Raw genomic sequence first — 24,516 nt, 5'->3', positions numbered from 1 at the left:
TCTGCATCCTCCTCACAGCCCCTCCTTGCTTTTCAAGTTCAGAGTTAAACCATACCCGTTGCCCTCTCCCCAATCTCTCGCTCTTTTTTCCCCCTTTTCTTATCTTGCTTTCTCCTCTCTCTCCCCACTGGACTTAGGAGAGCCGCCTTCAATTAAAGAAGCAGTGGGGTTCCCTAAGCCATTAGCCATATTAGTGTTGGGTCCATGCCCGTGCCCCTTCTCGAACAAAGACCTCTCAATACTTCCTGGAGCCGTTTGCTTGGCATTTGTCGACTGATTTATAGCCACATTCCCTCTTGAAGACGCAGCATGGTTGTCTCCTAATGTAACACAGTGTCAATGGTTGATTTAATTCTACTTGACTTCCAGGTGGAGTTTTTACCAAAGCGAATGTTACAACGACTGATTCCCACAACACACCAATGACACTGCCAGTGATTCATTGAAAACGATGACAACTGACTGAAAAGAGCAGGTTCATGTGATTAATGACATCTACAATGCCCTCCGTGCCTTCCTGAGGGTTTTATCGTATGCTTAACCTTTTGGCAATGATTCCTTTGTCCTCAGATCACAATCACACACCTCAGACCTTCAACACAGCCAGGCTCCACTCATCAATCACCTTTGATTTTTCTTGCCAGGGATTCAGATTTTGTGTGTGTGTGTGTGGGGGTGTGTGTGTGTGGTGTGTGTGTGTGTGGTGTGTGTGTGGTGTGTTGGTGTGGTGTTGGTGTGTGTGTGGTGTGTGTGTGTGTGTGTGTGTGTGGGTGTGTGTGTGTGTGTGTGTGTGGTGTGTGTGTGTGTGTGTGTGTGTGTGTGTGTGTGTGTGTGTGTGGTGTGTGTGTGTGTGTGTGTGTGTGTGTGTGTGTGTGTGTGTGTGGTGTGTGGTGTGTGTGTGTTAATTGCGAGTGCATCCGATTCTCCCATGCTGTTCCTGAGCAAGATGGAGAGAGCACAGTCTATTAAGCATTTGACACTTGAAGACCTCCCACTCTAAAAGACCTGTTTAGATTGTTCTCTCTCCCAATCCCAGGATGCCAAGGGGTGGGAGTGGGGTGGTACCAAGGCGTGTCTCCGGGGGGGGGGCGTCCATTTTCTTTCTAATGAAGCTGTCCGTCACACGCCTTGTTGACAGAAGGCCAGGATATTACTCCCACCTGTCTACACTTCAAAACCACCAGTTTGGGAGCTAAATGAGATGAGGTCATTTTGGTTCAAAAAACAGAGGGAATAGAAATTGATCAAAATATTCTCATTGGGGCATTTTGTAGTCTTGATTTACCCTGTGCAGTACACTTATAGTACTGTTTCGCTGGTCACTCAGCGGGGTATGTTCCACAGCAGTGCCGCTACATCTTGCTATGAGCTTCATACTACAAAAATCATAGTTTTTTAGTAGTAATGTGTCGGATAATAGAATAGAAAAAAATGTGACTTTAATAAATGTATTTGAACTGTTTTCCAGATGGAAAATTACCAGTGAGCGTTATTTATTTAATGAAATGGCTAAACAAAACAATCGAAACAATCTAGGACAAAATTCATTAGTAACTAGAAGGGCACTGGGAGAGCACAGACCACCGCAAAGCCATGGCCTCTCTCTCTGTGTTTACGTTCCGACTTTAGAGGGCTTTCATGTCAGTTTTCCCAGTAGGGCACTCACTCTTCAGATTTTTCCGACACAACATGAATGCAGCACAAATGCCCTATTTCTCAATGTTACCAGAAGTGAATAATTGTTTGTGTATCTGTGTATTACTTTGGCAATGCTACACTCTTCCATGTTTCATGGCAATCGGGCCAGTAGTTTTTCATAGTCCTGCTATCAGACAAACAAACCAACAAACAAACCAACAAACAAACCAACAAACAAACCAACAAACAAACCAACAAACAGCAGAAAATATGACCTCTTTGGTGGAGGTAATTGATGAATTAAATAATACATGAATGCTTTCATTGACATGAATTGAAGTCATGTGAAGTAGTATTGTTCATGTTTGTAGTTTATATTCAATTGTAGTGTCCCAAAGTAACCCAGAGCCCAAATCCCAAAGTTTGGACTCAGACTTTGGTGTGCGTTCTCGAGAAATTCGTAATGGCTTAGGGCTGTCCCAATGTCGAATTTCAAAGGGTGTGAGGGTGTGAGTACACACTTACCGAGGCCTTTAGATTAGATTCAACTTTATTGTCATAACACATGTACAGGTACAAGGCAACAAAATGCAGTTTGGGTCTAACCAGAAGTGCAATTTTTTACCGTGAGTTTGCAACGATGCAGACTTCAACAAAGGGAATTACCCACAGTTCAAAGCGTTGTGACGTTTACCGCGGAGACCATAGGGATATTCGTAAATTACAAAGGTGAACAACAGCACGCAGCACGACCACGAAACAGAACGGACCCAGCTGTAAAACAAGAGTTTGAAAACAATGTGGAATCAGCCAGCAGTCACCTGGGCCTTGGCCATGTGGAAAGCAACACACTTAAAAGGAAAATACCCAAACGGGCAAGTGTCAGCAACATGTTTGTTGTTATTAAACGTCGCCAAGGTAACACAGGATCTTGGGAAGTGCTCTCCCAATCCCATTTATAGCTTCTGAGCCCATGTGGCCTCACACACTCACCCACTTTGCACCTGAGATCAGTTAGGTCTGTGAGTTTTAGTTCTTCGTCCTCAGGGCTCTCTTTGGGATTGGGCCTTTGTTTAGCAGTTTTGCTTGAAAGTGACTATAAAGACTGGTTGATCGTAAAAGTAGTTGCTGACTATATTTATGTCAATCATCTGATCGATTAATCGCCTAATCACTTTAGCTCTACTGCTAGCGCACTAAGCTAGACAGTGAACATGGTAAACATTATACCTACTAACTTTAACATTGTGATTGTGATCATGTTGGCATGCTAAGATTAGCATTTAGCTCAAAGCTCCTGTGCGTAGTACAGCTTCAGAAAGACTATCAGTCTTACTGGACATTGTTTTCTATTGTTTATGTGTTTACTGCTTTCTGGATCGAACTACTATTAATTGGTGCGTGACACAATAACACTCAAGCTTAATGTGCTGTTATTGTAAATCACTGATATTTCTGCGAGAAGTTGTTTCCTTCTAAATTGTATCTTTCCAAATCGTGTTACATCAATGTTTTCTAAATGCAGAGTTCCACTCCACTTGTGAGCAAATGTACCCTATGACATGTTCCTCGGTCAACACAGCTCAATCAATTATATAGATTTCCATTTACTGAAATAGCTGTCTCCAGCTGGCCTTTGTTAATGTCCATACAATAATTACAATTTTAAAGTTGTTTAATAAGCTCTTTCTACCTTATCTAAGGACCCCACTGGGACTAGGAAGTACCCGCCAGTAGCAGCCCAATGAGCAAAAAACCCTGGAGGACTGTAGAACGCAATCCGGAATGAAATGTGAATTAGAAACGCCTGTCACTGGTCCCTTTTTAGTGGGTTCAGTGGGATTATGTCTGCATGGGTGCCTTGGCAGCAGATGAAACACGTCTGGGATGAAAGTACACAGTCTCTGCATGCATGCACACCGAGTTGACCAGCCACGCCAGTGAGGTATTAAGGCCAAGCGTTGTTATGTTTTTCTTGTGGTTAAACAGCCAGGTAGCCACCCAACAACCAAGTGATAGAAACAAATGCTGACAAACACAGAAGGTGCTTATTTATTTGCCCGTATTTGCCCAAAAAAATGTCTTGGGCAAATACAAAATAAACAGCAAAATTAAGATTTCAAAAGAGATACCGTCATGTTTTACAATAATCCTGATACATCTTCATAGAAATGTTATTAGGTTATTCCAGGGCTGACCCACATCCACAAAGACCTTAAAGGTTGGATACGCCCGCACTGATATTTGATTTTTCACCAGACAGACAGAACAGTCAGTGTGTCAGTAGAACTGACCCTACAACAGCTCTTTTATCTGGCTGCCAATAGGGTAGCAAGTGCAGGGGCCCACTCCCAACTGACTGCAAGCACCATCAAAGCCAATAAGGACATAAACTAGGAGTGTATTACAATTACAAAGCGTATGTTTCAACTAGCGCCAGGCAATATATCAATTTTATATCAACATCAATATATTTGGCCAGGGCTGTAGTACTTGTAGTACTTGAGACTCAAGACGCTTTTCTGTTGTCTCGGACAACTCGTTGGCATTTGGATTTGTACTTGTCTTGGACTCGGCCCCCAGACTCGCCAAATATTCTAGTTGACCTCGACCGAGTCCAGCACTACATGCTTTTGTTCGGAAGTAACTTCCTCCTTCAAAACAAAACCATCGATTTAGCACGCTCGTTCAGAAAACGAGGATATTTAATTAGTTTAATTCAAAATCCATCTAATACATTCAAGGTATTGAGTCGCCCGGGATACGCCTGGCTGCAGCATATACCTCACTCATCAGGTATCAATCATTTTCATTTTGGACACTGACAATGTCAACAAGCACTTTGTACTATTCTAATTCTTCAGGACAGGTAATAAGTTCAAGAATGGGAACATTTTTGTTTTTGTATTAAGTAAATAACATGCCTTTATTTGATCCTGTAGTGTATTACTCTGCACTTGCTTTTTGATTATTACACATAATAAAGCAAAATTATCTTAAAGTAAACGATATACTGTCTCTCACTTCATGTAAAGTATGAGCAGGGAAGTGAGTGGTCTCAAAGAGGATTCTTTTTTGTTTGTTGTCTCAGTGTTGACCGTCTCTCATTTGGACTCTGTCTTGACTTGGACATGAACCTTATTGGACTCTGTCTTGACTCGGTCTCGACTAGTCCTGGTCTTGGACTTGTCTTCGACACGACAAAGGTGGACTTGACAACAGCCCTGTTTGAGCCTAGATATTGTCATATATTTTGGATATGGTAATACAAACCGTGATAAGACACAAGTTCTGTCTTCTCCTGGATTTAAAGGCTACATTACAGTAAAGTGTAGTTTTGTGAACTCACCAGACTTACTAGCTGTTTTATTATTTGCCCACTTAGTCTTTGTGTCCACATTATTGATGATCATCATCATCAAAACTCTCTTGTGTTAAGATTTTGTGAAAGCACCAATAGTACACCCTACAACATCGGTATCAAAATTGACCTTATGGTCAAAAATATCAAATAATCTAATAAAATTAGAATTTTTTTCCATATCGCCCAGCTTTATTTTCCACCTTGACTGTAAAGAAAATGGACGTAGACTACGTGATGTCACCCATAGGTTTCTGAAGCCAAAATTAAGCTCAAAGTGGGCGTCTCCTGGTGGCTAAGTTGTGTTTTAACAACTATATCCTGAAAATCTTTTATTGCATTTAGAAAAAATAGAAAGATATGGACCATAGATGCAGTAACGTGTGTACACATTAAATGAGGACGATTCAATTGGTCGGGTCTAAGCTGGAGTATATTTTTCTGGTTAAGGAATGATGTAATGATATAAGACTGCAGCAGTTATCACGACAAGGCATGCAGGGAAAACAGCCGCAAAGAATCCCTGGCTAAACATTTAGAAAATGCATGGCATCCAGATAGGCGCCAGAGATACCAAGCACGATGGACGGAGGGGGAGAGAGACAGAGACAGGCGAGAAGGGTGAGACAGAGGGGTACGCAGGACTGCCTCCACTATAGCTTGTTATGAGTCAAAGGTTCGCCAGGGGTCATGCGCTGCAAACACATTCATGAATAAAACAAATCATGCTCTCAGATTCTTGTTACAAACTCAAAGATCCAGCAAGAAGTTCCCCGGGGAATAGGTCGCTTTTTCAGGCTTATTCTGGGGTTTGAGAACCCTTCGGTTTGAAACACTGCCTTTCATAGCCATAAAAACTTATTAAAATGGAGGGTGGGCAGAAAAAACCCAGCTTTTCTGCCCTCAGCCTCAAGAATATTAGCAATTATACTCTGGACATGGCACTTTTCTCATTGTCAACTGTGTATTTCAATAATAGAGCTGCAAATCTGGCTTGATGTGTCGCAGAGTTATCGGAATCATGAAATGTGCTTTAAAACAAGAAAATAAGAAGGAAAGGCCGAAGAAGCCATGGCAAAGTACAGAGGAGAGCACAAGTGTTGTTAGACCACAAACAGTGTGACACAGACTGGGAGAGCTAGACCTCTGCTCTCTATTCACTCGACCCAGGCACGTCGTCACGACAACGAAGGACCACAAAGGCCTTTCTTAGGCTATTGAGTGCTGTGAAAGAAGAGGTGTGTGTGTGTGTGTGTGTGTGTGTGTGTGTGTGTGTGTGTGTGTGTGTGTGTGTGTGTGAGACTCAGTCTGGCTGTACAAGCTGTAGGTGGTAATGTATGCAGACCATCTACAAACAAATGAATACGCATGCACGTCCCACTGCCACCTCCTTAGCATTCTGCCACACAATGACCATACCAGCGTCCTCGATGACGTGATGCTTCACCCGAGCATATGGCCTTGCTGAATTCAAACCCCAAACTGGTCACAGACAAGCTATTTAAGCTTGCTTTGTCTTTTTGCAGACAAAATGCAAATGCCTTTGTGTGTTGATTTTTTTCCAGTCATTTCTTTCCCTCTTAAATATGGTAATAGTGCTGGAAATGACTGGAATAGATCGGATTCAGCGTATATGATAGTGGCTTGAAATATCAATCTCTTAGATATTACCCTGGATCAGGGTAATATTTTCAACACATGAGTGGAATCAACATTGGTTTCTTCTACATTAGAATTAAGTAACAGATCAGTTTAGTAATGGTCCTGGTATATTTGATGCTGAAAGTTACAATCCTAAAGATCTCGGTTTTATCCTCTTTGGGGCCATAGGCGGTAATTGCAGGTCTGATCTCAGCTCTCACTTCACTTTCACTTGTTTTTGAAGTTTTATCATCATTCTAGCAAATAATTTGCAAATGTGCACCACTGTATTGCAATCCTGGCCACTGGTGGTGACTCCATTTTGTCTCGTATTGCACATTTTCGGACTCGGTGTGCAAGGTTTCTGTGTGTTACGTTTTTAGATTGGATAGCGGATGCGAAAAGTCCCGGGCAAAAAGACCTAAAGCAGAGTGTGGGCCAGTAGGCAAACATAGGGGCCTGTACTTTCAGACATTTTGTAAAAAAAAAAATTTAAATTTTGGTATGTTTTTGCTTCATCGCGCATTCCTCCCGTTTTTTCACGTTGTCATTCATTGAAGCTGACTGGCTGACTCTCCTATGTGAGGCCGAAGAACTGAGGTCTGTAATTGTGGCGGGATTTGTTGGCTGCTGCTTTCACTGCTGTGCTCCAACACTGTCAGCAGAAGCTCTTTCTAAAGATGTGACCACTGGCCACTTAACAATCTCTGTCTCACACACACACACACACACACACACACACAATAATCAAAGCACACACTCGCAAAAACAAATGCATTCCTCACTATTATTATCATCATTTTATTATATGGCCCTATTTTAGTTTTGTGGTATGTTAGGCTGTGAGGACTGTGTATTCCCATCAACCTATATTCAAAAATGCATTTTTAGATTTATAGCAGACATGCTTATTAAGTGGCCATATTTTACTGCACTCATGGCCACTTGGTGCCCATAGCCTGGCCCTAGTTAAAAAGTTAAATTGGGCCTCAGCTGCTTTTGTCAATCATTCTCATTCTCTCTCTCTCTCTCTCTCTCTCTCTCGCTTTCTCTCTCTCTCTCTCTCTCTCTCTCTCTCTCCCTCTCCCTCTCTGTCTCTCTCCCCTCTCCCTCTCTGTCTCTTTGAGTCCATCTGCCGCCTGTTTCCTCCAGACTGCTCTTTGATCCTTGAACCTGTTGAATGTCGAACTGAACTGAAGAATTACAGCACCATCAGTTCCAGTTTTGTCATGTTTCCATGGATACCCTAGTCTCCTCCCCATCATGTCAAAGACCGTCTTGTCAGATGCTCAGAGTAAACATCTGCACCTTACGATGAAAATTCTCTTCACTTAGATAACCATTTACAGTTAAACATATATACATTTTCCCAGTGCATTCTGGCCTGTTTAATAATTTAAAGTTGAAAAGTTTAGGGCTCCATGAAAATAAAGTTTAAAGTACATTATTATTAATATTATTATATTATTATTTCCTTTTTTCCCCATATATTAAGGAAGTTGTCTTATAATGGATGTTCTTTTTGGGCTGCATAGATAACATATTTTGTAAAAATGAGCTGGTGTGTTGGGGGATTAAGATTATCAATAACAGATTATAGCACATAAAAAAGTCCATTGGTCCTCCAGTGGATCTCAGGTTGTTTGGGTCATGCTGTATGAAGCAGCTAGACCGAACACCTGCTTTTCCCAGGGAAAGCGTTACTGTCTTCAGGGTGAAAAGATCCTGTCATAAAACGGGCTGAGCGAGTGTTTGTGTGTGTGTGTGTGTGTGTGTGTGTGTGTGTATGGGTGTGCGCACATGAAAAAGTGTGTTGTGTTATGTAGATGTGTGTGTGTGTAGACTCTCTCTCCGAGGGAAGTGGCTTTTATCCTGTGTCCGTTCCGTGCAGCCACTTGGTCGAAGAGCTGTGAAAGAGACACTATTCCCTCCAGCCGCAGACAGAGAGCCCCTTCAGCCCACCGGAGGGACAGAGAGAGAGAGAGACCCTCTGTGTCTGCATGTGAATCGAGGGGAGGGATATGGCCATTGACCCCAAAGAAGGCAACGGAAGTGGAAAGGGGCCAAGCATGTGTACATCTGCCTCTCATAATATTAGCGCTTTCACTGATCTAACTATCTAAAAGTAATAACACAGAAGCAGCAACTCCACTGTATGTGAATGTACCCACTGGATTGGAAGTAGAGCTGGGCAATGTATGGATATTATATTGATATTGTGATATGAGACTAGATATTGTCTTAAATTCTGGATATCGTAATATAGTAATATGGCATAAATTTAGTGTTTTCCTGGTTTTAAAGGCTGCATCACAGTAAAGATATGTCATTTTCTGAACTTACCAGCTTTTGTAACTGTTCTATTTTTTGCCTTTACCCACTTAGTCATTATATCCACATTATTGATGGTTATTTATCAAAAGACCCCTTGTGTAAATCTATTTGTGAAAGCACCAATAGTCAACACTACAATACTGTTGCCATATCAATATGGAGGTATTTGGTCAGATATATCGTGATATTTGATTTTCTCCATATCGCCCAGCCCTAATTGGAAGTGACACTACGGGTGTGAATTGCACCTCTTGTTAGTTGTGTTTGGTCTTAACAAGAGTGGAAAAGTGGACTTTGGATTTTATGTGTTTCGTCGTCCATCAGGCTAGAGATGTCATTGGCACAAAGGGTTCCAAGTATGATGGGCTTGTCTGTTCTCTTCCCTGGTTATCACACCACATGTAAGACTAGCTCAACATTTGCATCAGTGCGGAACAGGTGTGATGAACTGCTGGCTGTCTGATTGAAGACTTTTCTGTTTTAATTTTGCCAAGAACAAACAACCAGTGCATGACCCACAAGTTGCCACTTAAGATAGATTCAGGCTGGGCGCAAAAGGGTTAACCGGAGTCCAGCCATAAATATCTACGACCTAGCATTAGATTAATAGTTGAGCTTCAGATTTCATATGCTGATGTCACCACCGCAGCAGTAGACGGATGTATGGTGCCTGATCAGTGACATTGTGTGTACAGAAAGTGGTAATTGAGATGTCATCAGATTACGAGAGAGTTTTTCTCTCACTTTCTTTATGTTGTCTTCACTATCAACAGTCTCATCCAGTGGTGGACACATAGCAAATGCCTCTATTTTCATGTAAAGGCACCAAGAATGGCATTTTCAGGCTTTTTTCAAAAATATTGTTGCCAACTTAACTTCATCAGTGTCATGAATGTCACCCAACCACATGCCAACTCTTTCTACAACCTCATTTTCAATCAATTCCAATTGTTTACTGGCAAACATGTATGCTTGTGCTGTATCTTCCTGCCTGTGTGTGGTCATTGCTGATCTCAAACAGACCCTCCGCTACTCTCTCTACTATACTCCCTGGATGGAATCCAGAGATGCAAGTGTTGCAGAGTTAGAGGCCTGGGGTGAAACCCAGCGGACCCACCAGAACATAACAATGCAAGGCAGTGCTCCGTGGCTCCGGGCCCAATGTCCCCCACTGTCCCTCTGCTGCTGACCCCACATATTTTATGGGGTGTTAGGCGTTCAGTGGGCTGTCAAGGCTCATTAGGAGCTTTAGAAATGAACTTGCACAGCAGACTCTCTCAGTGATTAATAAACATGGACAGAGAGAGAAAGCGAGACAGATAGGAATGGTCAGGGCAAAAGTTCACTGAAGAACCCACGTTCTGAGAAATGTATTAAGGTCTTTTAGCACACATACTGTATATATTACATCAGCTCTTCTACTACTGTTGATGGAATGATCACCCTGTCGTCCCCAGCAAAAATAAATTATTTTCTTCTGGTGGAGAATTGTAGTAAAGCTTCTGTTTCAAATGCCAACAGGACAACAATTCTGAGCAAATACCTCAAATATGTTTATTTATGTTTGCTTGCATGTGAACATTTGCTCCATATTTGCCTTCTGACCACCAGCTCCCCTCCTCAATTTGGATGACAGTCTAATGTTCTACCAGAGGTTATTTATAGGTTGTTGGACTGTGCCCCATTGCGAACATGCCGCATACCAGACACAACTGATGAACTCTGGAGATTGTTGTTTAACAGCATGAGAGAAACCGCCCCTCTGCTTCTCCAAAGGGTGGTATTTGTATTGCTATCAAAACACATCCACAGTAGGGGTTAAAATAGAAGAGCGACTGTGACAAAAGCAAGATGTAGTGATGAAAGATTAGACTCTAGAAAGCTCTCTTATAAGAATGATGGTTGGATAATGAAGCTTGAATGGACTAAAAGCTGCCTCCAAAAATCCACAAATTTCCTTCAAGGCTCACTCACAATTAAATGGCTCATTATAGAAAGAGCTATCTAAGTTTAAGAGCGCTCATTTAGTTGATGAATTAAGTGAAAATGTTGCATTGCCTTAATGGGTCTCGGATTGCTAAAAGAAATATCTTTGCCTCTCGGCTTTAACATCAACCACAGCTGTATTTCTCGTGCCTCTGTTCATCCCTTCCGCTTCCACATTGTCCCACACAACAGTCATCAAGTCTGATCTCATTGTAGCTCGTAGGATGCCATCATTAGCCTACTGTTTGGTAAGAGGAAGTTCCCATGGCGATGGGGTCGCCACATGCTATAAATATGTAGTTAGCCGGTCAAAGAGCAGGTGAGGACGCCTACTAGAATTTGTCTAGAATGGTTCCCAGGCTCTCTATTACAGTGAAAATCTAGGTACTCAACACACTAACTGTAACCGCAGTAGTTGTTGTCAGTGGCTTGATGACCTCATTATGTGCCAAAACACTAATCTAGCACACTGACTTTAGCCATCTTAAAGCAAGACTTTTGAAAGAAGCAGTAACTCCCTTACAATATCTTTCTCTTAGAAATGGGTGTTCCTGCTACAGCCTTATTTGGTCTAGTATTTCCAGTACCTTATGCAGTCTAATGCTGCGTTCCAGACACAGTTTAGTTTAGCCCGTAAGTTACGACTTCAAGTCAACACTCACGACTTGGTAGCGTTCCAGGCAAAGCCACCACAAACCTTTCTAGCTAGCGTTAACGTTAGCTAGCGTTAATGTTAGCTAGCGGCTACCTATCTCTGACTTTGGCTACTGCTAGCTAATACTAGTGAATTGTAGTCGGCGGCATATTTTGAGCTTCAGTTAAACATAATCTCTAGTAGTATGTGTATTGTTTTGATTACAATGTGCGGAATTACTTCACGTTGCCTATTTATACTATTTCTTACAGCATTTGTACAGCATCAACAGGGGTTGCCATTGTTGTTTATGTGTGTGTGTGACATCAAAACTGTAACTGGGAGTACAACTATCTTGTACGCGTTCATAAGTAGTAAGTTACGGGTTTGACTGCCATTCCAGGGCACTTTCACAGGTAGCAGGTTGTAAAATACCAGTTACGGGTTGCCTGGAACACAGCATAATGCTATATAATGGTACTAAACTTTAGATAGTTATTGTTGTATAACTGACATTTTTGCATCTGTTAGCTGATTTATGACTCTTCTCTATTGTGCATTTTGCTAAATTTTAGCATTTTCCATTACAGATTGTTGCCCCATTGGTGTTACAAGGTGTTGCTTCAACATCTGTGATAGATAAGACTAGTACCCCATTCATGCCGAGAGCTCAACAAGGGTTAAACCAGGATTGACTTTGCCTTCGAAAGGGTTAACCCGACTTAGCTTCGCGACCCGGGGATTAGAGGTGGGTCGGACGCAGGTCAACGTGGGTCAATTTTAATGTGAATTGCACACAACCAGGGCTGCCAAACACTGAGGCGTGACAAATTAAGTTGTTTTTTTGGAAATGGGGGTGCACAGTCGTTACGCAATTGTCACAAGTTGCCGCAGCACATAAAATGCGCTTTGGAGCGTAACCACTGTAAAACAACCAGTAAACCATCAGAATAATGTTTTATTTCTCTCATTCACAGCCCCGCTGGGCTTTCACTTGCTTGCCTGATACACATTCATGTCTGCAGCCAATTATACAATGAGATTTTTAAGTATATTTAACTACAAAACAGTAGTTCTGGTGGTGTACAGCTGCATGGGAATAGGGCCAGTCACGTGTAAACACAACGCCCATTTCCAGAAACTGAGGTAACTGGTATGCATCTCGTCCAAGTTTTGACCCAGGTCATATCTGAATTGTCATGACCAGGGATCACCCGTGTTTACTGGCTTGGTTTGAATTGACAAGAGAAGGGTTAAACGTGGGTTAGTAACTCTGGTCCGACCTTGGTCACTGGTGTAAAAGAGTCATAACAGTGTGGCCTGTAAATCAGTGCTTTGAGCTAAACATGATCAAAATGAAAGAAACATGATCAAAATGAAAGAAATTTTGGCATGTTGCTGACCCTTGCTAAAAGCAGCACTAACCACACAGTACAGCTGAGGCCGGTAGGAATGTTCTCAGATCTGCAGGTATTTTGTGGTGTTGGACAAATTTAAAAGTTTAAGTCGATGTCAGTGCATACGATTTAAGGGATCACCGAGGTTGTAACCGACAATAGTGTGTGTGTGTGTGTGTGTGTGTGTGTGTGTGTGTGTGTGTGTGTGTGTTGTGTGTGGTGTGTGTGTGTGGGTGTGTGTGGTGTGTGTGTGTGTGTGTGTGTGTGTGTGTGGGTGTGTGGGTGTGGTGTGTGGGGGTGTGTGTGTGTTGTTTCTATATATATATATATATTATATAATATATAATATATTATATAATATATATATTCAAAAGTTTGGGGTCACATTGAAATGTCCTATTTTTGAAGGAAAAGCACTGTACTTTTCAATGAAGATAACTTTAAACTAGTCTTAACTTTGAAGAAAATACACTCTATACATTGCTATGTGGTAAATGACTATTCTAGCTGCAAATGTCTGGTTTTTGGTGCAATATCTACATAGTGTATAGAGGCCCATTTCCAGCAACTATCACTCCAGTGTTCTAATGGTACAATGTGTGTTGCTCATTGGCTCAGAAGGTAATTGATGATTAGAAAAACCTTGTGCAATCATGTTCACACATCTGAAAACAGTTTAGGTCGTTACAGAAGTCAAAAACTGACCTTCCTTTGAGCGATTGAGTTTCTGGGCATCACATTTGTGGGGTCAATTAAACGCTCAAAATGGCCGAAAAAAGAGAACTTCATCTGAAACTCAACAGTCTATTCTTGCCTTAGAAATGAAGGCTATTCCATGCGAGACATTGCTAAGAAATTGAAGATTTCCTACAACGGTGTGTACTACTCCCTTCAGAGGACAGCACAAACAGGCTCTAACCAGAGTAGAAAAAGAAGTGTGAGGCCCGCGTGCACAACTGAGCAAGAAGATAAACATTAGGGTCTCTAGTTTGAGAAACCAACGCCTCACAGGTCCCAACTGGCATCTTCATAAATAGTACCCGCAAAACACCAGTGTTAACATCTACAGTGAAGAGGCGGCTGCGGGATTCTGGGCTTCAGGGCAGAGTGGCCATCTGTTAAGCATGGTGGAGGTAATATGATGGCTGGGGTTGCTTTGGTGCTGGTAAGGTGGGAGATTTGTACAGGGTAAAAGGGATTCTGAATAAGGAGGCTATACCCATTTTGCAACGCCACGCCATACCCAGTGGACAGGCTTGATTGGAGCCAATTTCATCCTACAACAGGACAATGACCCTAAACACACCTCCAAATTGTGCAAGAACTATTAGAGGAAGAGGCAGCTGGTATTCTATCGGTAATGGAGTGGCCAGCGCAGTCACCAGATCTGAACCCCATTGAGCTTGTGGGAGCAGCTTGACCGTATGGTACGCAAGAAGTGCCCAAACAACCAATCCAATGTGGGAGCTGCTTCTGGAAGCGTGGGGTGCAATTTCTCCCGATTACCTCAACAAATTAAAAGCTAGAATGCCAAAGGTCTGCAATGCTGTAATTGCTGCAAATGGAGGATTCTTTGACGAAAACAAAGTTTGATGTAAAAAAAAGTCTTATTTCAAATATATATATATATATATACTGTATATAAATATTGTATACACATATACCCTGTTTAACAAAGTTTAATGGCCACTCCTCTTAACATTCACACTCAATCATACCCGAAGTCCTCTGACAGTGAGCTCGGAGGTTATTACTTATTATACTTCTTATTCTGCTCATGAATAAGTAAATAGGAGGTCTGAGACACACTCACCCACTTACCAGACACATGCACCTGCTCCTCTATGGCCTCTGGTTATGTACACGCACAAATACACACACGCATCCACACACACACATTCACAGATCCCCGGTTTCTTCCCTTTCAACACCCCTCGTCTTTGTCCTGATTGCAGCCTTCGGGGGGGCAACCGTTAGGTGAGATGGCACTGCATGTCTAATGTCTTAGCAATCTATTCACACTGCAAGGTAATGATGCACAATATTGCACTTTTTTTCTTAATATCACAGTCAGATGATACAGTAGCTTTCTCTAAACATTTTCTTCCCCCGTCCTTATTCATAGTGTTGGCTCATAAATAACACTTGCTAGTGTTGTATCTATCTTGTATTGAGCTCCTATCCCCTGTTCAAAGCTTGCTCCATACACTGTGGGATGCATGATACGGATGTGCAATTAATGAAAATGTTACGATTACAAACTATTTTGTCTCATAATGATAACAAATACAGAATAATAACCTTAAATGGTTATTTTGCACATTACATTTGGTCTTCTGAATTTTTCTTCTTTTTCAATTGGAAAATTATTAAAGGAAATTTCACAGTTCTAGGTGTTTGCACGGTTGATTTGTTTAACTTTTTAACTGTTGTTTAGGTTTAACAATTGCAACATATTCCCAAAAGTCAATAAGTAATCGTGTTAAATGATTGTGATTTCAATAGAGACCAAAATAACCGTGATCGTGATTTTCAGCCGTAGTACAGGAGTCATTCATTCATTTATTTATTTATTTATTTATTTATTTATTTATTTATTTATTCCTGTGTGACCCTTCTCAGTGAGGTCAGCAAAAGGCCAGAAGAAACCGTTCAATAATTAAAGGGGTTTTCTTGCTAATGCGAAGGCTCTTAAACCACTCTCCTTAGAGGTGTTGAGTGATGGCTGTGGAAATGGGAAATGAAAGTTGTTGTTTTGAATGCTCCAGCTGTAAAGGGATACTGTGGCGGCCAGTGTTTTGATTCCGATTAACACACTCTACATAGTGGTAAAGTCATGCACACTAATTGTATTATAGATGTTGACGTAGCATTTTGATGGGTAACGTTACACTCATCCTGAATATTGCTTCCGTCCAACTCTGAGTCCCGTCCCTCTCTTTGTCTCGCTCTCGCTCCTCTTTTATACAGTAATCTTCCGTGTTGCAAACATTTAAAGTCAGAGAGGAAAGGAATGGGATATGATTCCAAGTGATAAGGCAAAGGAAGTCTTCAGCTTAATAAAGAATATAGACGAGTGTATATTGAACCTTGAAAGTTTAAAAAAAAGGATTTTCATGTGTATTTAAATTATAAAGCAGGTCCAGGTACTATATAAATATTGTAAAAGTATCAAAATGCTCAATCCACAGTGAAATGCCCACAGCCCATATTCAGAAACTGCCTTTAAACAAGCCCACAGGACTTTTGTACAATATAGAAAGTGTGCTACACTGCTTTTACGGTCATTCCCCGAATGCAATGACAATACAGAAATACCAAAAGCACAGATGCTCACAGAGACAGGCAATAAAAGACAGCATTTCAGAGCATGCATGTTTTGCGTGTGTGTTCATGGTAATTTCAATTCTCACAACATCTTAACATTTCTCCCTGCCTAAACTCTTAGCTCTCTAAAACTCTTAAACTTGCACTTGACTCTCTATATGGAAACAGCCTTAGTAGCCTTATTGAATGTTGATGTTTAACCTCAAACATCTGATCGTGCAGGCTTCTAACCCTGCTCTGTTTATTTTCTCAGAATATTTGCCATGCTACATGGGAAGGCGCTGGACTCCACCCTGCTCCTACTCCTCATCCTCATCATCTTTGCCACAGCCCATGGTCGCTCCTACCCTTGTTTTTCCCGGAATGACACTGAATTCCAGCACCTGGTGCTCCACCCAGACCCCTCTGTGGGAACGGTGTACGTGGGGGCCAGGGACCACCTCTTCCAGCTGGACGGAGCCGATGGACTCCGGCTGGAGCAAGAGGAGACGACCGGTCCCGTGAGCGACAGCAAAGACTGCCTTCCCCCAGTCACCGAGTTTAACTGCCCCCAAGCCAGAAGAACCAGTAATCACAACAAATTACTTCTGGTCGATCCGAAGGCGTTGGAGTTGATCACCTGCGGCAGCATCCACCAGGGCACCTGCCAGAAACGCAGACTGGCATCCATCAAGAAGGTTCTCTTCTCCACCGAGAGGCCCGTGGATACGCAGTACGTCGCAGCCAATGACCCGTCGGTGTCAACGGTAGGGCTGGTGGTTGGGCTTCGTGGCGGGGAAAGGACAGTCATGTATGTGGGTCGGGGCTACACTGCCAGCCACCCACCCATCTCCACCCGCCACCTTTCATCAGAACCCATCTTTTCCTACGAGGAGACGGCGAAGCTGGCCGTGGCTGGGCGTCTGTCAGAATACGACCACCACTTCGTGATGGCATTCACACGCCGCACGTATGTGTACTTCTTGTTTTACCGCCGTGACATCAAGTCGGCATCGAGGGAGTACAGGACCTACGCTGCCAGAGTGTGCTTGGACGACACCTCCTACTATTCCTATGTGGAAGTTCCTCTTGTCTGCCGATCCCCTTCCTCTCCGTCAAGGACTTACAACCTGCTCCAGGCTGCCCAGGTACTTTATCCCAAAATATTATCAACATGAGTATTTCTGCTTATTCTTTGCTGTCATCTGTTTTTATCTATTATTATTTGTACATTTAATGTGTCCTCGAGTGTAGAAAAAGGCACCCCTAAATACAATTTATTATTTATTATTATGAGTTCTTCAAAAATACTTTTGAGGGAGCAGCAATTCAAAATATGGTTGAATTTCTTGGTCATCAGAGTGTGTGAATTTCAAGTGCAGAAATGGGGTCTACATCAAGATTACACTGATCCTGGCTGTGTTTCAAGTTTCCTGTCTTTTTCCCACGCCTTTGTTGCAACAGGTGGGACAAGGTGCGGGCTGGGAAGGCGAGGATCTGCTGGGAGTCTTCTCCACCCGCACCGGCTCTACAAACAATCCCTCGGATGCCTCAGCTCTGTGCGTTTACCCACTGGATGAGCTCGACAAACACATTGACTCCACCCGTGACCTCTGCTACACCCAGGACGGCCGGGTGGAGGGAAGAGGAGAGGTGGCCTACATAGAGTACGAGGTCAAGTCCAGCTGTGCCAACCTGCCCCTGGTAAGGATGCAGTGGATGAAGAAGAGGGGGGTTAAATGTCGTTTTGCTTTTTTTGTTTTTTGTCATTTTTCATGGAAGAAGAGCAAATCATCAAACTACAGTTTCTCATTGGTCCCCTTGAGCAGAATTGCATGCTACTTAGAATGCTTGTTACAGCATGGATGCTGGCCGTATAGTACAGACAATACAGCCATACATCAGGATGAATTGTTCCCCGCTGTCTTAATGTACTTAAGTATAATGACTCAGTTATTGGTTTCAGTGGTCACAAAAAGACAAAACAGAAAGTACAGCACAGTAACAAGGGATGACTGGATTGCCGAGATTACGCTTGGTAACAGAAAGAATGAAGTTATTGTAATGAGGCCCTCGTTGAACAGCCCAAAGCTCCCAGGAGTAGCTTTGCCCAGCTGCAGCCCTCCAGTGACCCCCTCTGCTGCCCTGTAGCTGCTCAGGTCCTGCCAGCCCTCAGAGCCATTTAATGGGATCATTAGAGATCAATAAACCAAGCTAACCCTGAATCAGCTGTGCTGCTGCTTAATGATGTCTGACAAGGAAGGATAGGAGTTTTTTTTAATCAACTGACATAAGAGGACAAAGAGAGAGATAGAGAAAGGGGGTGGAATATAAATATAGGAATAGAAAGAATAGCATACAAAGCGACAGGGAGAGAGAATTAAATAAGCTAGAGGCCTCTAGATGATTGAATGAAGAAAGCTTGTATTAGATCAGAGTTTCCCTTGCAACAACGATAAGCAATCTCATTTTTTTATTTATATAAACAAACTCTGCTTAGACTAAATATAAGATGTCCCAATCAACTTCCTCCTTTAGAGCCAATTATGTGGAGCCAGAGTTCAGAGACTAACCAGAAAGCAGGATTTAGAGAAGTGGTTTTACGAAACCAAAAGAGCGAGTTGGCTGTGTCTGTATAAATCTACTTTAATCTATAGTGCAATCCGCTTATGGGGAATTAAGAGGATTCAAAGTCTCTGAGGCAATACTTGGAGAAAATGGAAGACTAACTGAAAAGACGTGAACATGAACTTGTTAGTGCAAATTATAAAGATCACTAAAATAAATATAATCCGGATGCATTCAGTTCAGATAAATACATACAATCAAGAAACAACTCAAAACTTTCTTTCTTTCATGTGTAGAATACCCTTAAGGCCTATCCCTGCGGCTCCGACCACACCCCCAGTCCAATGGCAAGCCGGGCACCGCTGGCGTCTAAAGCCGTGTGGCACACCTCGGCTGCCCGTCTCACTGCTGTGGCCGTCAGTGTCAGAGAGGGACACAGCATCGCCTTCCTCGGTGACTCCAAAGGAAATCTGCACAAGGTAGAACATCCCGTGTCATACTTAGATTTTTATGCCAGTTTCTTTAGGCCATTAGGCCTGCCCCAGCATGCACTGGGTGGGAAGCAGGGAGACGCCCTGGACACATCACAGGGATCATTTTCCATTCACACTACTAGAGCTTACTACATTTTGTGATCCATACTGCCCTGCCCTTGTTAATGTTCCTGCCTAAATTCTTCCAATGCTGTCTATGTATCATTTCCCAGCTAAGCAGTCACACCTCACACTACATAAAACATTTACAACTATTCTCACGGATTGTTTTTGAAAGTTTGCGCCAGCTCCCATCTACTTATGGGACTATATATCGCAACTACAATCTAGAAGATTCCGGTCATTCCAACGCTGACAGTTTTCCAACAAATACAGACTAGCATACCACCATGATCCCATGCCTAATACATTGCTTTTTGTTCGCTAGAGCACAGAATGGAGACTTAAACGTGATGCATTTTTGAGCTGATGTTTTAAGGGTGTGATACTGTTTAGCCTTGCCTTTTTTACTGCTTTGTACAGTATTGTCCAAAACTGCTCTCTATCACAGCTTTTAAAACATCTGCGTAGATCTAATGGAGAGTTGATAAAACGCTGCTGTGAGGTATTTGAGGAGTTGGTTATCGTGTGTGTGTGTGTGTGTGTGTGGTGTGTGTGTGTGTGTGTGTGTGAGAGCGGGAGACATAGAGTCAGACATAGTGCTTTTAGGTAGCAGATCAAAGCAGCAATCCATGTAGCATGTGAAGTAAGCTATTGTAACAGGATTATCGTATGCAGCAGGAAAATTCCACAGCATCCAGATACTGTGTGTGTGTGTGTGTGTGTTGTGTGTGTGTGTGTGTGTGTGTGTGTGTGTGTGTGTGTGTGTGTGTGTGTGTGTGTGTTAGACAGCGTGCAACAGTTTCCTTGCTAAATAAATCCTCCTACCGACACATTTTAAGCTTCCTAATTTACAATTAATAATTAATTTGTTTGTGTAATACAAACTTAAACCGAAGTGTAAAAATGAAAAGTTGTGGGGGGTTAGGTGCTGGACTATTTCTTGGTTGTTTCTACATAGTAACCCTAGATTTGTGATAACTGGCAAGATTTGTTGCCCGACGAGTTATCCTAAATGTAACCATTCGCGGTCAATGCCATTTTGCAAGACTTATGCAAATCTTAGGTTACCATCTAGACCCAACCCTATCTTGTTATCACCGTGATGATGCCAGGCAACCAGCAGAGACTTATCATTTTGACACTTTGGGTTTCATATTGATTCGTCAAACAAGCTTTAAGGTGTTAATTATTGAGTGGGATTGATTTTATAATCTAAGTGTCTTTAAGAAGGTGAATAGCCCTAAGCATATTTCCTAAAATGTTAAACTAAGGTTAGAGTAGGCATGTATGGCATGTAATGTAAATCGCTGCGTTTGAATGTTGATTTACCAATATTTTCTTGTTTGCCCACGTAGCTTAATCTCCCATCTTGCAGCTTCAATACAGCATCAAATTCTCCCCATATATGTGACAAATGTGACAAACTCCTTTCATGTTTCTGAGTCACCAAGCATTACAGCCCTACTTTCCATTCCATTATGTTTTGAGTGCATTCTCTTAATGGTACAACTGATTCTCCATTCTGTTCACATTCTGTTCCATCTTGTTCTGTTCAAGTGAGAGCCTTCTGGAAAGAGGCATAAAAGAACCTCTACTAATCTCATTAGCATGAGGTAACATGAGAGTCTGAAGGCCTGGGAATCACTTAAGCCAGAGGTGTCTTCCTGTGCTTCATATTCGATTTGACTCTGCCGTAATCACATTCATGGCCACTTCTGCTGCGATCCTCCACGCGGGATTTGATTAGAGTTTGAGTTGTAAACTGAAGAAGACATTTGTTCTGCATTATTTTATTTTTTGACAGTTCTTACAGGAATGTACCAATTCACTTGCTAGTGATCTATAATATCACAATTATACCACAATTTCTGAGGTTTTTCTGGTGCACTTCTTCAGGTATATCTGGGCCAAGATGGCCATGTGGAGGTATATGCAAACAAGACAATCCAGCCCAACTCACCCATTAACAGTGACCTGTTATTGGACCAGAATGGAGCACACATCTACATCATGACCAAGACTACTGTAAGTATAAATATGTAGTATTGCTGTTTTGGCTAGTTAGTGGTGGTAAATGTAATTTTCTGTTTAAAGGAAAACACCGAATGGAGTCCAGCAGATTATGTTAGCAAGTAAGCTTTCACATCTTTACTCAACAGATGTACAAACAGCTGTAGGCTACTCTTTTTTTGTGCGTCTTACCATTCAACCATTCACCCAGATGTCTCCATACACAAGACCAAACATGGCTTGTCATTCATCGTCAGACAATTAATCGTTTGTCAGAGTTTTGTCAGGCTTTAATGTTTCCTCAAGCTGTGTCTCTCTCACAGAAAAATTGTATAAAAGAAAAAGAGGCAAACATAAGAGAAAACGGAAAAGCCAGCTGGCTGTTGAGGTCAGAGGTCACTAACCCCCCTATGATGGGTACAACAGTCAGCAGGAGGTGTAAGGTCAGACAACAATGGTATTGATCAGAAAGAGTGGCCTTCATTGTGTTGGCACACTCCCTACAGAGTGTCTGTGTAGGTAGCCATAGATGCTGATGAATGGATATGGGAAAGTGCTAGTCTATACATTGAATGGCTTGTGTCAATTCTAGACCACTGAACACCTTACTGTTCAGTGGTAGAGCTGTAGCCAAGTCAAAAATTATTATTATTGCATTATAAGCATTGCAATCGTCATAAAGCTACTAATAGTGTCATGAACAGATTGACATTCAGTTTCTTGGACTTAGACATATTGTGTTTATGAGTGTGGGCAAAGCCAATGGACCAATGTTTTTCTGGCTTAATAATACTAACTGGACCCACATAAAGAGGTACAACATGTACTACCATGAAACCTACAAACTCATTCAAATGACAAAAAAACTTACGGTATAACTTTGTAAATGTAGGAGTTGAATGCTCTGGCTAAAGCCAGTAAGAGGACACTAAGTTTTTTTTTGTTTGTTTTTTTATTTAAAATCGAGATACATTTGAACCTAACCTCGCCAATGGTAAATAACTAGCATGATTAGACTATAACGCTGCAAGAGCACTAAGTTGCAGGTCAAGCTCACACACTGAAAAAGGTGTCACAATGTCATTAGTAGTTGACAAAAAGCAATGTTTAGTTTGAATCTCAAATTAGCTTACTAGGTTAACTAGCTGGCTAGCTTAGGGCGAGTACAGTATGGCATACGTGAGTTTGGATGGTCAGGAGGACAAATGTTAACGTTAGCTAGTCAACATGGATAACTAAGAATGGCTTGACAGTTTTTTTGGTCAGCCCCACCTAATAAACTTGCAGTTGACTTACAACCTTCTTGGCCTCAAGTTTTTTTTAAAGTTTTAATTACAATACTTGCCTGTTGCTATCCAGGTAAGCTAGTTAGCTACAAGCTAGGTAGCGCTGGCTAGCATGAAAGCAATTGTCATAAATAAATGTGATATTTCTATTTCATCAATTATATTTTTTCATACAATGAAAAATAAAACAAAAGTCAAGGGAGCTACACATAACAAGTGGAGATTAGTTTTGAAACAATTGTTCTTCAAGATTTGGAAGATTTTGGCAGTAATAATAAAGCAATGGTCACTCCGCTTACTCAATCAGTATGCAAGTCTATAACATTGTGGTTGGCAATCAAATTATTTCCATGGAACTCTGATGCAAGTTCAAAATGTAATTGCTTTAATGAAGGACTCAGATTTCTTTTAATTGCTAACCGCAAGGCTCGGTATCCACCTAATTCATGACTTCATAAAGTTTGTCTTTGAGTCCTCACGTATTATCATTTTCAGGTAGAGAAGCGTCCAGTGGCAGAATGTGGGGACCACCTGGACTGTCAATCGTGTTTGTCTGCCAAAGACCCATACTGTGGCTGGTGTGTCCTGGAGGGACGGTGAGTCAGTGTACATCTAACGGTGGGGCTACTGCAAATGCTCTCTTGCATCCCTGTCTGCTTTCTCTTTCCTTGACTCTCTTACTTCTCTGTGTTATTTCAGGTGTGGCCAGCGCTGGGAGTGCCAGAGAGGGTCTGTGCAGGGCCAGTGGCTGTGGAGTTTCAACCAGATGCAGCAGTGCCTCAGTATCCAGCACCTCAGCCTCTACAACATCAGCCGTGGGGAGAAAACTGATGTAATGCTTCTTCCATCTCACCCATTAGTTTTAGTTCTACAAAAGTCTGTGGACACATGTTTTACATTACATTAACAACTACCGGTTTCTGCTCACTTAATGTCTTTTTCCCATTCTATCTTCCTACCTCAGATTACAGTGTCAGTAGAAGGCCTTCCAAGCCTAAGAAAAGGAGAGGCCTACTCTTGCTTTTTCCAGGACACAGAAGCTCCTGCCTCACTCACCAACACTGGTGTCATATGCTCCACCCCTGATGCCAGCAGTCTGCCCCCCATTAGACATGGAGATGGTGAGTATTTTATTTGTATTTGTTTACCAATTTTACCCCAGGGTCAACTTTTTTCAATATTTACATAACCTACAAGGTAGGGTGTAACAAGGACCATCGTTTTTAAAATCTTTATTGCAAGTCAGAAATGTGAAAATTACAAAACTGCCATAGCATATCATAGTGCTCTATGATACTTATAAGAACAACAAAAAAGTTGGTCAGGTAATTTGAAGCTAACATATTAATGGTACCCGGTTTGTTCTGATGCAGAGTTTGTGATGGTGACCCTGTCGCTGCGTTTCACAAACGTGACGGTGGCAGAGACAGAATTCACCTTCTACAACTGCAGCTTGGTTCAGCAGCTGTCTGGTCGCAGGCCGTGAGTAATGCGCACACACGTGTCACCACTCAACACCTATTATCAACTCTAATCTAGCAGATTACACTGTGAGTCTACCATGGCGTTTTCAGCTTGTAACATCTGAAAGAATGCTTGTTTGCACATAAGATGTCTGAGATGAGACTGGGTAGGTTGTGTGCATACTGTAACTAAAGCCATGCATAGTTGTTTTGACATATTTCTGATTCCTAAACATGTGCTATATGTTGCTTGAGGAAAATTGCAAATTTAACGTCACTAAATTTCATCACCATTG

At 42.0% G+C, this 24,516-nt stretch overlaps 1 protein-coding gene across 1 annotated transcript in view; it reads left to right on the top strand.

The window, feature by feature from the left end:
* The window catches only part of LOC116691872 (plexin-B1), a 66,450-nt gene that overhangs the window by 16,910 nt on the left and 25,024 nt on the right, over window positions 1-24,516 (top strand). The window contains exons 2-9 of the mRNA XM_032519757.1: window positions 16,572-17,445; window positions 17,762-18,001; window positions 19,162-19,344; window positions 21,358-21,486; window positions 23,253-23,353; window positions 23,457-23,589; window positions 23,722-23,878; window positions 24,131-24,239. Coding sequence (XP_032375648.1) covers window positions 16,582-17,445; window positions 17,762-18,001; window positions 19,162-19,344; window positions 21,358-21,486; window positions 23,253-23,353; window positions 23,457-23,589; window positions 23,722-23,878; window positions 24,131-24,239 — 1,916 coding nt within the window. The 5' untranslated portion in view covers window positions 16,572-16,581. The remainder of the gene's footprint in view (window positions 1-16,571; window positions 17,446-17,761; window positions 18,002-19,161; window positions 19,345-21,357; window positions 21,487-23,252; window positions 23,354-23,456; window positions 23,590-23,721; window positions 23,879-24,130; window positions 24,240-24,516) is intronic.

Source organism: Etheostoma spectabile, chromosome 7, assembly GCF_008692095.1.
Source record: "Etheostoma spectabile isolate EspeVRDwgs_2016 chromosome 7, UIUC_Espe_1.0, whole genome shotgun sequence".
Classification (NCBI taxonomy): Eukaryota; Metazoa; Chordata; class Actinopteri; order Perciformes; family Percidae; genus Etheostoma; species Etheostoma spectabile.
The sequence above is the reverse complement of the archived record's forward strand: the minus strand, read 5'-3'. Positions and strand labels throughout refer to the sequence as shown.